This window comes from Clarias gariepinus, chromosome 12, assembly GCF_024256425.1.
Source record: "Clarias gariepinus isolate MV-2021 ecotype Netherlands chromosome 12, CGAR_prim_01v2, whole genome shotgun sequence".
NCBI classification, from domain to species: domain Eukaryota; kingdom Metazoa; phylum Chordata; class Actinopteri; order Siluriformes; family Clariidae; genus Clarias; species Clarias gariepinus.
Window position 1 is genome coordinate 2044785 of NC_071111.1, and position 17999 is coordinate 2062783.

General features: G+C 42.4%; 1 protein-coding gene across 1 annotated transcript in view; it reads left to right on the forward strand.

Annotated features, from left to right (window-relative positions):
* Positions 1–556: 556 nt before the first annotated feature.
* The window catches only part of LOC128534666 (deleted in malignant brain tumors 1 protein-like), a 125825-nt gene continuing 108382 nt past the window's right edge, over positions 557–17999 (forward strand). Inside the window, 2 exon segments of the mRNA XM_053509112.1 lie at positions 557–649; positions 5380–5685. Coding sequence (XP_053365087.1) covers positions 592–649; positions 5380–5685 — 364 coding nt within the window. The 5' untranslated portion in view covers positions 557–591.

The window sequence follows — 17999 nt, forward strand, 5'->3', positions numbered from 1 at the left end:
AAGCCGACTTGACTTGATTTGACTTGAAATGACCCTGTGTGTGTGTGTGTGTGTGTGTGTGTGTGTGTGTGTGTGTGTGTGTAGAAGGTATATTTAGCTGATGTAGTTGCAGTGTGTGTGTGTGTGTGTGCTGCAGTGGTGTATCAGTGTGTGTATCTGCTCTGTGCAGGTGTCAGGCATTAATGCTGTATGACAGCCGAGTGCTTCCTCTCTCTGAAATCAGTGTGTGATGTGGTCGACTCTCATCACTCACACACCTCAGAGACAGGAGGCGGAGCTCTGTTCATCAGTCACACCCCTCAGAGACAGGAGGCGGAGCTCTGTTCATCAGTCACACCCCTCAGAGACAGGAGGCGGAGCTCTGTTCATCAGCGCTGATGTTATATTGATATATATGGAGAAAGTGAAAGATGCCGCCTCTGATTTGTTATTTAGTCTGTATGATGTTTTTTCTAATAAGGTAATGTTGAGTGTGATTGGTCTCTCTCTCTCTCTCTCTCTCTCTCTGTAGGGGGCTGAGTGAGGGGACACACTTCTCTCTGTCTCTCTGGGTGAGTGGAGGTGAACACATCGTGTACAGTGAGGAGGGAGATGGAAATCTGTCTGACTTTTATTCTTCTCTCATCCACACTCACACTCACAGCAGCTGGTAAGTACACACTCATTATTCACACTAACACATCACACACTTCTCACTACATCAACTGGGATGAGGAAAATTTCCTGGAGTGGTCTTACATTTATAAACGTGTGTATATGAACCCTCTTCCTATTCCTTAGTGTTTTGCATATTTGATTACTCGGATGATTTTAACTGGAGAAAATACAAAATGCAGTTTTTTATATAATGAATTAATGTATTAAGAAAAAAACTGTCTAAACTTCCTGGTACTTTGTGAAAAATCATGAATGATCTGGGATTAACCACACAAAGCTGAGTTAAATTCCACTTGACCCAACCAGACATGATTACTGAGACCTGCTGAATCAGGAAATCACTTAAATAGAGCAAAAGAGAAGCACTTGAAAAGATCTCAGAAAACACAGTCTGAAGAAATTTTAGAACAGATGAGAAATAAAGTAATTGACGTGTATCAGAGTTACAAAGACATTTCTAAAGCGTCGTGACTCCAGTGAACCATCACTTACAAATGGAGAAAACCTGGAACAGGAGTGACCGACCTACCAACATTACTCCAAGAGCACAACGACACCTCATCCAGGAGCTTATAAAACAACCCAGAAGAACATCTAAAGACCTGCAGGCCTCACTCACCTCAGTTAAGGTCAGTGTTCATGATTCAACAATAAGAAAGAGACTAAGAAAATAAGAAAAATTGTGTCCATGTGAGAGTTCCAAGGTGGAAGACACTGCTGAGCAAAAAGAACACAAAGAAAAAACATCTTGATTAATTAAGAGTTTTGGGTTAATATTCTTTGGACTGATGAGGAGAAAGTTAAACATCTGGTGTAAAACTAAACCAGTGTTTTATAAAAAGAACATCATACCAACAGTCACACATGGTGGTGGTAGTGTGATCGTCTGGGGCTTTGCAGCTTCAGGACCTGGACGACTCGCCATAATTGATGGAACCATGAATTCTGGGCTCTACCAGACTAGATAATTAAGTTCACTAACTACTGATTTTATTTGTACAAAGAATAAACTGTTATATAGCTTCTGTTTGTATCGGTTTATTGTTATTATAAAAAAAATACATTTAAACACATCAAAATTGTAATATAGAAATAACTGGGAAAATAGACCTTCAGAATAGAACATTAAAATAACTAAAATATACACTTCTATCATTTGTATAATATGGTTATAGTATAGTATATTGCGGCTGTGTGACGCACCCTGTACTCCGCGTTTCAGACTTTTTAGTGGAAGTTGTTAATGTTTATTTTATTTATTTATTTTTGTCTTTGATGTTAACTACCCAAAGCCGTGCCTTTCCACCTGAAAGTTTCTCCAGCATACTGTATATCAGATTGATGCACATGAGTCCTCATCGGTTACATTTTGGGGGAAGTTTTTTCACCACACACTTAACCGATAATATTTTTAAAAAGTTTGATCAGGCATCATAATTCTTTTTTTGTAATTTTCCACGTAGTCTAATCAGCGCTCAACCGCACGCATAAAGTTTTCGAGAGCGCGGAGGAATTTTGTTGTACTAAATAATATTTATGCAGTATAATCAGGGCCTTTTATTCTTATTTTACTTTAGGTCGTTGTTCTTGCAGTGTGCGCTTTGCAATGTCAGACACATTCAAATGCAAATAATACACCCTCCCCAGGTGTAAATCAGCTGTTCTCACCTATAAACTCAAAGAAACTAAAATGCACCCCTCCTCACTGTGCATAGTTTCAGCAAACTGGAGGATCTTGGATCTTGCTTCTGGCCTCTTCTTGAATTTGTGTAAATTTGTGTAAATTTAAAATCTTCTGGATTCTACATTCTAAAACTGACATTGTTACCGTTTTTAATCCCTGGAAAGAGATTTTTCTTATCATAACATGCATGTTATTACTACATTGTTTTTAATTACTCTACAATGTTTTAATTTGAGATTTTATTTAAAAATAAATAAACCAAATAAAATGATTCCATTTGTATTTTCCCTTTGTAAAATAGCATAAAAAATGATGGGTTGTGTATCGAGCGATTAAAAACAATACAAGGCCTGTTATGATAAGGAAACTTTCTATCTCTTCCATTTCAGTAATTCAAAAACGGTAAAAATGTCAGTTTTGGAATCCACAGACGCTTAGTGGTCTGAGCACAACGAAATAATCTTTGTATGAAAAAATGACTCATGGCATAAATCAACACAAAGGGCTGCACACACAAAGTCAAATAATATTGCTCTTTTAGCTGTTTATGTCCACCATTTAATAATTATTTAATTATCAATAATTAAAGCTGCTCACATCGCGCGCGCTTTCACTTTTTAAAAAACTGCAGTGTTTAATTAGCAAGTATATGTCGCCTCTCTTTATTATTGATAAATATTATGACTGAAAAAAAGCTGCTCATGTCGGCTCATATCGGGAGCATTTTGATTAAAGGGGAGATTAGAAGGGGAAAAGTAAAAGTGTCTACAAACAACATAGCACAATGCATGTGTGTGAATGGCCAAATTGTGGCTGTGAATAAGCCTTTTAGTGAATGTAAAATGTTCACGTGAACTCGCGGCGATATGAGAGATTTAGAAGAGATTTCTCTTTCCCAGAAATACATATAAATAAGCGCTGTCCTTGCGGCACTGTGCGAAACGCACGCCGATGTTCAGTCATAACCTTTATTTCAGTCATAATATACAAATATGTTTTAGCTGTGTAGTGATCCGCGCGCGCACAACCTTTCGCGGGGGAGCCTTTCTCTGAATACACCGTTTTAACGACGGTGGGGGTAAGAAACACCGCACCGGCAGAACTAGACTAATGATTATGAATGTGTCGGGGAAAACAGCAAGGAAACTGACTGGCCATTTTAATAATTCATTGATATGTTGATGTCGGTTCGTTTCGGCTGTGAGTGGATGCGCTGTAGTAATCCTCGTTTCATACGAATTACATAAGCAGATTTTTTTCCATTAGTTTATATAAAAGCAGACATTTTGCTTTCTGTAAGTATATATTTTTCACGTCTGTGAGGCGAGTATACACGGAGTTAACGTTTTTTTTCTGATGCGCTCAAGTTCACAGAAACCGATAGAGAATAGCGCTGTATTCCTGTTTGCTTTCATTATTTTACAACATCATAACGTTTTGTCGTCATTGTGCGTGCACTTAAATAAAAGTAAAGTCTTATAAAGGCTATGTAGCTTATATAGGTTTATTATATAGTTTTTGCCCATTAATCTGACAACACCTGTGACTCACCCACGTTTTCTGATACACACTCAGAGTTTTCTGGCTACGCGAATGTGTTACACATAATAAAATATAAAGGCTCACTGTGTTAACATTTACTTTGCTTAAATTCGATGGAACTAAGTAACCCCTATGTTTAAGTGCTAAATTTGTACTGTAATTTTAGTACCGTGATGATAAATTCGTTTAATGTTTCACTTGTATTTTATAAGGTTTTTGCCGGCGGTGATACAGCGCAACGGGGGTGCTGGGATGTGAAAATGTGATTTGTTAAAATGTTTTTATTATTTATTTTTAGAACATTATGATGATCATAACAGCCTACTGTATTTAATTCTTAGAATAACGCAAAAACACATCGACATCTCCTGACGCAATAGCGCGTCCTAACAATTTTTTTCATTTTTATGGTCATTTATTTTTGTTTATTTCAGTTAATAAATCTAATACACATTAAAAGAACACAAAATATAAGATGACAAAAAACATACATGCGTAGCTTTTCTTATTACACATGCTAAAATCTAAAGGCTCACTGTGTTAACATTTACTTTGCTTAAATTCGATCCTAATAGGATTTAATTTAATTTAAATTCTACATTTGTACTGTAATTTTAATACCGTGCTTATGAATTCGTTTAACTACAATGTTTCACTTGATTTTATCCGCTACTACGTGCAGCTCTAACGAAACGCGCGGCTCATTAATCCTGCGGAGAATGAACTGATGCCCGAGGCGTCAGTCTATAGTTATATATCGCCAGTCAGCGGTAGAAGCCAGTAAACGCACAAACCCAAATGCCGCCACCGTGAGGCGTGGCGGTAAAACCAGAATACCGCATGAGTAACATCTGTATATGCAAAAATTATTAAAAAAAAAAAATAATAATAAGAGGCAAATTATTTTCAGTGGCTATATACACACACACACACACACACACACACACACACACACTCCTCCTTTAAACTAATGACATTTTGTTGTTTTACAGCCTGAAATAACGACCGACACAGTTGTAGTTTTATCCAGCTATATTTACTCAGTGCAACTTTAATATCAGAGTGAAAGATATAACACCAACATGTCAGAAAAAAATAGAAGAAAAATAATAATAATGTGTGTGTGTGTGTGTGTGTGTGTGTGTGTGTGTGTGTATAATTAGTGAATTTGAAAAGGATCACTCCCCCTAAAAATAATTTGTAAACTCAATCAGGTGATTATACGACTGTCCATGAACTAAATAGAAAGATTCCACTACGATGAAATAAGCTGCACTAGAGAGGAGAATTAAATTATAAATAGATTATTACAATAAAAGTCATAGAAGAATAAGAATATATAAAATATACGGAAAAAGGTTTTGACTGTGTGAAGGAGAAGTGTGTGTGTGTGTCTTTATGTGAGTCTGTTAGAGAAAAACTACAAGTTTGTGTGTGTGTGTGTGTGTGTGTGTGTAAGATAATAACCTCTCTCTCTCTCTCTCTCTCTCTCTCAGACAGTGTGAGGTTGGTGAATGGTGGAAGTCGCTGTGCTGGGAGAGTGGAGGTTCTTCAGGAGAAACAGTGGGGAACAGTGTGTGGTCTTAACTGGGATATGGACGATGCTGCAGTGGTGTGTAGAGAGCTGCGCTGTGGGGAGGCTATAGATGCACCTCAGTTCGGTCACTTTGGACCAGGATCAGGACCAATCTGGATGGTTGGTGTGCGCTGTAGTGGATCAGAGTCGACACTGAAGAGCTGTGAGTCAAATGGTAGAGGGGATGGCTGTGGTCATGATTTTGATGCTGGAGTCACCTGCTCAGGTAAACTACTGAATTTCGGGAATAAAAACAATGAGTTAGATTATCATCAGTATGGTAAAGTGTCATGTGGGGCATAAAAACTGAGGCCCCCGCATTCATACAATGTATAATATTACATTAAACTAAATGTATTTCTTACATTTAAATTAAAATTTTTCCTGGAATTATACAGTCATGAGAGACTTTTATTGAACATTAGAGAAACAGCATGTCTGTCCATCACATCGTCTGCCATGGGCACTGTTGGGTTCTCCCCCTTTAAGAATGCGATGCTTTAAAGCGTTGATGATTCTGAATCATTTAGACGGAAGAGAGTCGATTCACAACACGGAATTTATGTTGCTAATAAGACTTTAAACGTTATCTAATTTAGACTTTAAACTATCTAATTAACAAGAAATCGCTTAACATTTTGATTCTTTCCTGATCCCAGCATGGTGAGCATATTTTGTTGTTGTTTACAATTCATTTGTGTTTTATGTTAAGGTTAATTGAGTTTGTTGTGGAAAATTAGCGTCTTAGTGCCAAATGTGACGCAGTTGTTATTTAACTATGATTATAGGCTGAGTGGGTTTTATTGAAAGGCAAAAATGTTCTAAAGATTTTATGTATTTCGAGATATTGAAGCTAAACCCAGATAGCAGGACAACAATTAATTATTATTTAATCAACATTAAAGCATCAACCAACTTGTCATTGAATCAATGTTAAAATTTAGCATTGATTTTTTCATCAGGTTTGCACCTTGAAATAATGTTATTTCAATGATGAAAAATAGATCAATATGGTCATAAAATCAATGTTTGTTCAACTTAAATTAAATCACTTATTTTACATTGAATCAACATTGAAGCAATTATAGTTTAGTCTTGCTTTATGTACAGCAAGATTCTATGACAGTAAATCATGTCCGTTTTGATTTATTTCTTTAAATCAGAGTCCATGTAGGGCTGAAAAGCTTTATTTTTTTTTAAACAAAAAGTCAGTAACTCAACATCCTTGAGGTGCCCGGGTGTCCAGAGAGTGGAGATGAACGTCCCCACTGAAGAACCTTCACTCTCCTGGAGTGTGGTACGTACAGTCGTCCAGGCGGCACACCTGCCGGTGTGGTCTCTTCGGCCTGTGCCTGGCGGACTCTCGTTTCCAAATCCCAGTGGAGCGGAGCGATGATTTTGGATGCTGGGAGGACAGGCGCGGGATCCGCCCGGGGGACGTCTTCCTCGTGTTGTCGGGAGAGGGCGTCGGCCTTGGTGTTCTTGGACCCCGAAGGTGGAAATTAAATTGTTCAAAAAATAAGGCCCACCGCGCCTGTCTGGGGTTGAGTTGTTTCATGTTTCGGATGGTGATAAGGTTCTGGTGATCGGTCCAGACAATGAACGGCTCCCTGGCGCCCTGGAGCCAGTGACGCCATTCCTCCAAAGCCCACTTTATGGCCAACAGCTCGCGGTCCCCTACCCCGTATAGGTGGTGGGGATGGCGTTGGTGTCGACGTCGGGGGCCTCGGACTTCCTAGAACATGTCCCAGCCGATGCCTGTAGGCACAGTTCGGTGCAGGTCGGCCCTCATTGTAAGATCCGGTTCTGTGTCCAGGAGATGAGGGGGTCGTGTTGCAGTAGCCAAGGGTGTCCGAGAATGAGAGGAGGTGACGAGATGGAGGTGAGATGAAACTGGACTTGCTCTTGGTGCCGGTCGATGATTAGGGTGATAGGTTGAGTCTGAGTGGTGATGGGGCTGGAGGAAAGGGGGCGACCGTCTACAGAGGTAATCCGAACGGGCTGGGATAACGCCTCGGTCTTTACCCCCATTTCTTTGGCATAGGTAGAGTCAATGAAGTTACCTGCGGCACCAGAATCGATGAACGCGGTACTTCTGACCCGTTTGTGGCCAAATTGGAGGGTTACCTGAACCGTGAGACGAGGGATGGTGTCGGTGGTCGTGGAGGAGAGTTGGAGGGGGCCCGGTGAGTCTTTCTCCCTCCTCACTGGGCCTGCGCGTTTCCCGGACGAAGGGGACAGATTGCTCGGTGGTGCGCTGCCGACCCACAATAGGCGCACAGTACCTCCCGAAAACGGCGTTCACGCTCGGCCACGGTTAGGGAGGCGCGTCCTACTTGCATGGGTTCCCCGGCTCCGGTGTCAACCACGGCAGGAGGTGGAGATCCGACATCCCCGTGGGTGGTGTAAGTGAAGGTGGTCGGTGGTCGTGCAGTGGCGTGGGCGAAGGTGGGTGCTGGCGGCAGGGTTCTGGGGGCTGGCTTCGGGCGAGAGAGTAGGCGCTGGTCGATCCGGAGGGCGAGCTGAATCAATCCCTCCAGTGTGGCGGGGAGCTCTCGTCCGGCTAGCTCGTCTTTAATCCTAGGAGCCAGTCCCTCGTAGTATGATGTCCGGAGCGCGGCGTCTCCCCAGGAGGTTTGCACTGCCAGAGTACGGAAATCCGCGGTGTAACGGCTCACGGACGATCCACCCTGCCGCAGATGGTACAGCTTCGTGTCGGTCTCCACCTCGCCCGCAGGATGTTCAAAAGTAAGCTTTAACTGGCGAGTGAACTCATTGTATGAATGGGCAGTATCTGAATCGGAACGAAGAACTGCCGTGGCCCACTCAGCTGCCTGCCCTGATAGCAGTGAGACGAGGAGAGCAATGCGCAATCGATCCGTGGAGTATTTGGTGGCATTAAACTCAAACACGAAATCGAGGGCAGTTAGAAACACACTGCATCTCCCATCTGTGCCATCCCATTTGTCCGGTAAAGCAAGGAAAACATCAGAGGTTGGAGAAGGGGGGGGGGGGCGGAGCTGCAACCGCCGCGACGGGAGGCCGGTTAGAACCGCGTTCTCCTGTCGAAGCTCCGCCACCTCGCGGCGCAAGGCCGCGACGTCTTGGACGCTCTGGCGCAGAATAGCGAGCTCTCCGTTCAGCTGATTGATTAGCGTGGCGTGCTGATCTACCACGTCCCAGAGGCGCGCATAATCCGCTGGGTTTACCACTTGTGGCTCAGTCATTCTGTCACGAACTAACCTGGATGATCGGAAGACTTTAGCACTAGCGGTTAGCCCTTTGTAGCGTGGATGGTAAACCCAAACGCGGAAGTAAGCGAATAGGCAGGATAACCACGCGATTTTATCTAAGGACTCTCACACAAGGGGAGCAAGGGAAAAACACAAATTTAACCCGCGTCCTATAAACACACACTCGGATCAGAAAGCAAACCCAAGAAAATGAGTACTCACGATTTGGCTGACGGACAATCTGGACCAACATGGGCGAAACTCAATGACTGAGCGGGTGTGAGGCGCCATCTTGGCTCCTTTTATGCTTCCTGTTTCGCGACCGTACTACTTCCGGGTCCTAGTGCCGGTCGCGGAACGGGTGTGTGTGACAATCCTTCAGTAAACATATTTATTTATTTATGCTCCATACCCATTTAAACAGGAAGTAACATCACAATTAGAATAAAACAACTATATAATAAAACACACTACAACTTGCATACTAATTATTATAAACTGGATGACAAAATGACTTTAAATATTAGAAGAGACTGTTTATTCTGAATTTATAAAACAGAATCTAACTGCCAAGAGAAGAGACTGGAAAACTATAACAGCATATAAAAATTGCAACCTGCCTCAGCAAAATTCAGTCAAATGCAAATAGAAACAACCAAGACAGAAACACAAGAGATGACTGAAAGTATTAGTACAGTTGAAATGTATTTACTCAGCAAAACAGATAAGACATACAGTAAGTCTGAACTTATGGATTTTCACCACAAGCAATTCCCCCCAGCCGTTCTGGGGCATAACGAAGCCATTTCCAAACTGTTGAAGCAAAGACAAACTCTGAGGCCTCCTTTTTTTCAGCTATCAGCTGTTGTTGTAGGGCATCTAAATAATAATAATAAAAAAAAGTTAAAACTGTACAATGCTCTAAAAACATGGAGTGGTAGTTGTTTATGAATGACAGAAGGTGGGTCCTAAATTTTTGGAAATGTGACTTTAACAAATGTACAGATATACAACATATGTTTTGAAATTTTTTATATACGTGTTATATCACAATCTGCAAATGTTGTCCTACAATGTACATATTCAATGCTATGAAAACGAATATACTTAATGTAACAATGTAGTCTGTTATATCATGTACCTGTAGGACCAAAAAAAAAATAAATCAATCCGTGGCGGCGGTTTTGCAATTTTTCCCCTTAGTTTATAAACCGTACTCACAAATACTTAAACTGTTCCCTCAGTTTAACAAATCGTGGCCACGGATTAACAAAATTCATGGCTACGAATTTTCAATCCGTACGCTCAGATACCGTACTGTTTGCGTATTTATTCTTAACATAAAGACTTATTTTGGTGATTTTATTATAAGCTTTTTACCCAGAGATAGATGCATGCTGCAGTGTTAATGTTATTATTAAATAAGACCTATTTTTACATTGCATTTAGTTTGAGAGCAAAGGAATGACAACATAAACTGTACATTATTTGTTTTGTAATGCTTTTTACCTTTTCCTCCCCAAACTCACACTTCATGATTTTCAAAGTCATTGTATTACCATAGTTTTCACACTGCACTATTTGTGGTATCATTTAGTTGCGGCTGTGTTCACACTGCACAATGAATTGGCAACAGGAGGTTACACACTGCATGACTTTACAATAGGAAGAATCGCCAACAACTCCGTCTGGTGTGCAGGCTACTGCCGAACGCACACAAGATGTGAAAAGGAAACAACGCAAGATCATGCTGACATTGTGGTCTATAATTCCTCCCCGAACAAACAATAATTAAAACAGATGACGTCCTTGTTTAAGGTCCCATATGGTCAAAACTGAAATTTCAAAGTGAGAAATTTCAAGGTTTCATGGTAACTGAGATCTAGAGGCTATGAAACCACTATATACATTTCAAAACATTCAATCCACAGTAAAACGCACACAGCCTGCATACAGATGTGCAATTTAGCGCGCGGCGTGCCGCGACTTGCCATAGGCAACATTCGGGAATTTAAATAAATGTGTTGTGCTTCACTGAATATCCGCCAGATGGCGCATGGGGGGACTTTATCTAAAAGCCGGACCAAGTACTGTACAATGAAGAACTGTGTATAATTACTTAGCCTAAAACAATATTATTTCCAATGCTGAAGCAAACATGAATTTTATTTTGCTTTACAACAGATCTTTCATGATGAATGTGTGTGTATGTGCTTTATATTATTTTCATAATGCTGAAATGAGATGCCCAAATTCGTGCTTTAAAATTCCTAATAAGTTTCTTATATAGTTTTTGTAATGTTTTAACAGGGACAAAACAGTGAAAGACATGGCAATGTCTCGGTTTAAATGGTATTAAAATTAATTTAATTTCCTGATAGTAGGCTATCTGATAGTCTTAACTATGCGAATGTCCTGATTCCTGAATATGCCAACATATCTTATTTAAAATGTAAAAATGTGTCGACATCATCAGAAAACATGAATGAACTATATATATTATATTATTAAGTAAATATTATTTTATGAACACGAACTTCTTCGGGCTTTTTATAATAATCATCATATTTGCTGTTTGTGTCCAGCATTGAATAATTATTTCATCCAATATTTAACCACGGCTGGAAATAATAGCTGGAATGTGATGTGATTGTGAATTTATGACTGAAATAAAGCTGTTCGTCTTTTGTAAAGTACTTTCACTTTACAAAAGGCAGCGTTTTTATCAAAAGGTGTTTTTATCACTTCTCACCTTTCATGTAGGTCTACTCGGACTTATTAATTCGTTTTAAACCCCTCAAAAATGTGTGTGTATACAGCTCAAAACCTCCATCAGTTATTAAAGATAGCATCTATTTAGAAAAAATACCCCAGCGATTTCGGAGCTTCAGGTAATCTCCCGGCGCTCTGCGCATAACACCGGGCCAACTCATGTCGGAAAGAAGTTATAAACGGTTTTTAAACGTGGGCTATTGTTTTTTTACTTATAATATTTGTTAATTTAATTTAAATGAGGTTTGGGCTCAGGACTTCGATTCGGCATTGTGATTCTCCTCTTTAATTTACTACATAGTTTTAGACTAAAAGTAGACTAATGATTATGAATGCGTCGGGAAAACAGCAAACAGACTGGCTCTGACCATTTAAAAAACGTTTGCGTTCATTTTCTGACGCGCTTAAGTTCACCAAAAACAATACAGAACTGTGCACCGTATTTGCTTTCAAACATTTACAAAATCACAACGTTTTTTCGTTATTGTGAGTGCGCTTAAATAAAAGTTGAGTCTTATAAAGGCATGTAGTCTTATATAGTTTTATTATATAGTTTTTGCACATTAATCTGAGTCCTCATCTGTTACATTTTTGAGGACAATAGTTTTTTTTCAGCCTGTCACGGCGTGCGCCCAAATCAATATCGCTTCTCGCTTACTAGTTAGGCCGCCTCCCCTTCAGATATGCGAATAAGCGGAGCTGCGGAATTAGGCACGAATGGTGAAGAAGAGCGCTTCTTGTTAATGATCCCGGGCTTGCAACCCGCCCTATAAAATACTCGGGGTTTCGTGGGGAAACTTCCCGAAGAAAAGGTGGCTTACTGTTAATTAGGAGATAATCAAGTCTGGTCGTTTGCCAAAGTTGGACGACGTAGTCAGTCTTGTTGAATCAGAAGCTGCTAAGTGAGCAGATCCTATCTTTGGGAATTTTCTTAGTTCAATCATTCGAAACTTTCCAGTGAGTTTCAAATTAAATACAAAGTCAAGTCTCAATAAGAAAAGGCAGACCTTTGCAACAGAGTCAGCAGCTAAAGAGTTGACAATATCATCTGCATCAAAGCCAGCATTTATATTTAAATGACCGAAGTGCACTTCTAAATCAGTGTCAAGCTTTCAGGGCTCTGTCTGTCCCAGAGCGTCTGATCTTCGTTCAACGGAAGCAACTCTGACTGAACTGTTTTATGAGAGGTCATAGCAGCGCTGTCTGTACTCGCAGCTGTGTATGTAAGGTGCCTGGATGTGGCAAAAAACAAAAAACAGTTGGTTACATTACTGTCTGTAAAACTAAGAAACTCCATAAGGCCAGATGCTTTGAAGTAGACACAGAAACCAAGGGTGCAAACCGGCGATCCGGGAAACAAAGCAGAGAGTTTTACAGCTTCACCCCGAGCTGGGGGGAGAATCTATCACACCTGGACACTCTCTTGACCTCTGGAAGACATGCCTTTTAATGAATAAAGGCATATGGCATGAACACTATTTTAAACAACTTTAAAGTGTGCCAGTAGGGCAAAACGTGATCACATATATTTACTCAGTACCTTTTATTCCTGTGTACATGTTTGATTATTCTGCGTAACTTTAAAGGTGTAATTAGCATTTACAAAACCTTTTATTAGATAAAGGAAGGAATGGGTGGGTAAAATATTGTGGCATTTTACCGCCGGAAAGGATGTTGGAGAGACGAGTGAGCTTACTTGCTGCCCAATGCAATGGCTGGGAGTACTTTATTTCACGTACACAGTCAAACAAACGCATGAGCAGCACATTCACACGAAGCCTACCTCCAATTCAGCCTAAGCATGAACCGGAGCACATTCCACACGTCATACACACACACACACACCACACACAAACAGGGCCGAAACCACTAACCCAAACACCTTTCCCCAACATGGTGAACACACCGACATCCCCTCAAGGCATGCTGGTCGTCAGCTGCCGCCCCACCCACGCCACACTGCCCCCACCCGAGCTGTGACCGTCCCGGGTCACCTTGACGAAGTTCGTTTCGGAGGCGTTGTCGGCGCTGGCGTTGGGAACGCCGGAGTCTTTTGGCGGGTGAGGGATGAGCGAACATTGTCCTGAGGCGGTCCGGCCCCCACAGAGTTTGATGTTTCGTCGCCGTGCGGCTGGTAAGGCACAAGACGGTCCCGGTGGAGCACAACTCGTGCCCGCCCCGCCAACTGCACCCGGTAGATGACATCGGAGAGCCAAGAAATTACCGTACAGGGGCCCACCCAGACATTAGCTTGGCCGAGAGCCCCCTCTTCCTTCCGGAGGAACACACCCATACATGCTCTCCAGCAGCAAAATCTCGCCCCTGGCTGTGAGCGTCCACGGCCATCCGCCCCATAGGTGCCCCCACCCGAAAGTCTTGCAGCGGTGGCCGCGAGCGCTGGGTGGGGCCCTTCTGCTTGGCGATGAGCGGACCACGGTTCAGCTGTGACACCGGCGAAACGACTGCGGGTGACGCTCTTGGCTGCCACTGGCTCGGACGGCTGATCACCGCCGGAGAGCCTGGAGGCGGTCGGCGCTGGCGTTGGGAATGCCGGAGTCTTTTGGCGGGTGAGGGATGAGCGAACATTGTCCTGAGGCGGTCCGGCCCCCACAGAGTTCGAGTCTTGCAGCGGTGCCCACGAGCGCTGGGTGGGGCCCTTCTGTTTGGCGATGAGCGGACCACGGTTCAGCTGTGACACCAGCGAAGCGACTGAGGGTGACGCTCTGCGTGATGCAGTAACTTGGCTGCCACTGGCTCGGACGGCTAATCACCGCCGGAGAGCCTGGAGGACTGCACAGGGAGAATGTTTGGCGTCAGTTCTACGTCGCCACGGCGCTCCACTCAGCTGCCGCCCCGATGTGCCACCATTATGGGCTTAGCGCGCTTTGCCTCGCTCAGCGCCTCAGAAAGGGAAGCTGAGCTACCCGGATTGCTGTTTCCGCCTGGGACCAGCCCGCGAAATTGGCGGCTAGCTCGACTTGGGCGAGGAATGCGTTGGGTTCAACGGCGCCGTTGTAGGAGGGAAGGCGCAGCTGCAGGTCGCCTTGCCGGCTGACGGCGCACTGAGCTGTATCTTACTCCAGCGCTTGCGCAGCGTTGGCCTCCGCCCCGAAATCCAGTGCCGGGATTTTATATATTTTTATATTTATATAAACTGCATAAATGGAATAAAACCAGAGATAGTTACATATACGCACTGAATGACGCATAGATAGTATGCGCGATCCCTTGCACCATCTGCTGAGAGAAATGAGAATCGCAGGTTGGAAAAGGCAGGAAACGGCATGACCGGCGCGCAGCTGTCAGCGATTTCACGTAAATAGGAGCAAAATAGCTTTATCCTGGCTTTTACTGGTGCGATTTTGAAAATGTAAGCATACAGGGTGATTAAGCTCACAGAACTAGGAAAAGTCATGAAAGGAGGGTCCTGGAATTTGATCGAGTGTGAAGTATATATATATATTTTTTACCCCCTTGCGGTCAAATGACCGCTGCCCGGCGCTTCTAGTGTTAAAAAGTATTAAAAACTCCAACCGGATGGGTATCACGTGACAGCCGAAACATCTGGGTAATTTATGCACAACAGGAGGAACAACATGAGGCGTGGCTAAGCCCCGCAACCACATCCAATTGGACCAATCACCCGTGGGGCGGACTGACCCCAAGGGGACAAAAACCCTAAGGAGTAAGAGTTCAAAAGAGGAGTCGAGAAATTAACATCACAACTGCAACCTACAACATCTTCCAAGCAGCTCGGGCTCCCGTCCTTGCGGCAGTACGCCGCCGCTGCTGGCATCATCCGCTCTTCAAGAACTCTCAACGAGACTTCGTGCCAGAACTCCAAAGTCCCGCAAAGAAGGAAACCTCAGGAGTAGTTCTAGAGCGCAGCCATCAGTAACCAGGCAACCAACGCCTCACCGAAGGGCTTTCCCGACAGACGTCATCTCTACAACAGCGCACCAACCAATCAGCAACGCCGTGATTCCCTTCGCTGGAGGTGAACCAACGGATGAGAACGAAAAATAACACAAGTAAACAAACAAAGCTGCATACCTTGCTGAAGTTGGTGCTCGTTTCATAACTACACCGTAAGATTAAATCCAAGACTCTGCTCTTGTGACTTTCGTTGATCTAGTAAACAGTACTAGAATAACTTAATTCATTTTCACCTTCCAAACTGTTTGTATGTGTGTCTGTTTGTTTGTATGTATGTGTGTGTGTGTGTGTGTGTGCGTGCGTTCAAGTAGTGTAGTTTCATGTATCGTAGATTAATCAAATAAATTCTCGTTTTTTTATAAAGAACTGTTGTCTTGGTCATGTATTTTAAAGTCTAAACATTGGCTTAGATCTTTTTACCTTGCTCATAATTATTAAATTCTAGATTTTGTGTTATCGTTGTTGGCCATGTGATAACCAGAACTGGTAAGATACATTAAATTGTGCTAAACGCTGGATGGTTAGTCGATAAAGTGTACATTATAAATTTTGATTCAGTTAATCAAATTAACCCGAATTGTTAAAGATTCGATACAACTCTGACACAGAGCTAAACGTTACTTATTAATGGTAAAGGCTGCGTTGATATTGTGTCCACATTAAAATGTCTACATTTATTGGTGGACAATGCAACCGTTATTTGTTGTCTTCATTATGTAAATCCTACATACTTACATTTAGGCATTTGGCAGACGCTCTTATTCAGAGCGACTTACTTTTTTTTTTCTATCTATCTATCTCATTACACATCTGAGCGGTTGAGGGTTAGGGGCCTTGCTCAAGGGCCCAACAGCGGCAACTTGGGGGTTGTGGGGTTTGAACCTGGGATCTTCGGAACCGTAGTCCAATGTCTTAACCACTGAGCTACAGTACCCCTGGCCCACATTGCATATAATGATGAAGAATGCTGGCAGCCATTTATTGTCATTATTATGTTAAAACCCTACAGTGGTCACACCTGCAAAAAGTTGCTGGTGAAATCAGCTTAGCAGACGTGGATCTAGCTGATGAGGTTCATGTGTTGATTGGTCTAGATCAACCTGACATACTTGCTCTTAGAGACACATGTTGTGGTGAACCTTGCGAACCCTACGCAATTCTTACTGGCCTTGGGTGGACACTCCATGGACCAGTAGGCGATGGTTCTACAGCTGTTTCAGCTAATTTTATTTAGGCTGATCATTCTCTACAACAAGCAGTTAAAAGATTTTGGAAATTGGATGATCAGATGCATGCGAATGACGATCTGTTGTCTAAAATCGATCAGCAAGTTTTGGATCCATGGAATAAGCAAGCAGTCAAAAGGGATGTTCACTACACATTGCCGATTCCATTCAAAGAACATCCACCACAAATACCCGGTAACTACACAATGGCTTAACACCGATTAGACCTTCTAGGAAAAAGATTAAAGAAAGATCCGATGTTGCTTCAGAAGTATACAGAAGGTATCAGAGACTCTTTGCAGAGAGGATATGCAGAAGTGGTTTTTGATATTAATCGAGATGATGGGCACATGTGGTATCTGCCACATCATCCAGTGATACATCCACGTAAGCCTAAAAAGGTTCGTATTGTCTTTGATTGTGCAGCACGATACCAAGGTACTTCATTGAATAATCACATACACCAAGGCCCATATCTTACCAATAAGCTACTAGGAGTTCTTCTTAAGTTTAGGCAAGAACCTATTGCTCTAAATGCAGACGTTCAGAGTATGTTTCATCAGGTCTGAGTGCCATCAGATGAAAGAGACATGCTTCACTTCCTGTGGTGGGAAGATGACGATCCTGACAAACCACCCAAGCATTATCGCATGACAGCTCAACTTTTTGGAGGTGTCTGGAGTCCTAGTGCTGCCAATTTCTCTTTGCAATGAGTTTCTGAGGACAACCAAAGAAAATTTTCAGATGATACTGTAAAAACAGTAAAGCATAATTTCTATGTAGATGATTATCTCAAGTCGGTATTAAACGAGAAGGTTGCGATCGAACTTGCTTATGGGCTTTGAGATCTGCTCAGCAGAGGGGGCTTTAGATTAACTAAATGGTTGAGCAATTCTAAAGAAGTGATGAGGTCAATACCAGTGGAAGACTGGGCAAAGTCGCTACGTGAGGTTAATCTTGATAAAGAGGATTTACCATTTGAATCACCATTAGGAGTCCTCTGGGATGTGAAAAAAGATTGCTTCACATTTGAAGTTAAGTCGATAGACAAACCAGCAACAAAGAAAGGAGTGTTGAGTACTACAAGTTCCATCTATGATCCTTTAGGATTTGCTAGTCCATTCGTGCTTAAAGCAAAGATAATTTTTCAAGAGTTGTCCCGCTTGGGAGTTGACTGGGATGAAGAAGTTCCATCAGAAATAGCAGCGCAGTGGCGCAGGTGGCTAGATGATTTGCCTCTACTATCTGCAATGACAATCCCAAGATGTCTCAGACCAACACCCATAAATCAGTTGTTGGAGACCCAAGTCCATCACTTTTCTGATGCCTCAGAGATGGCATATGGAGTAGTTCCGTACATCAAAATGGGAAAC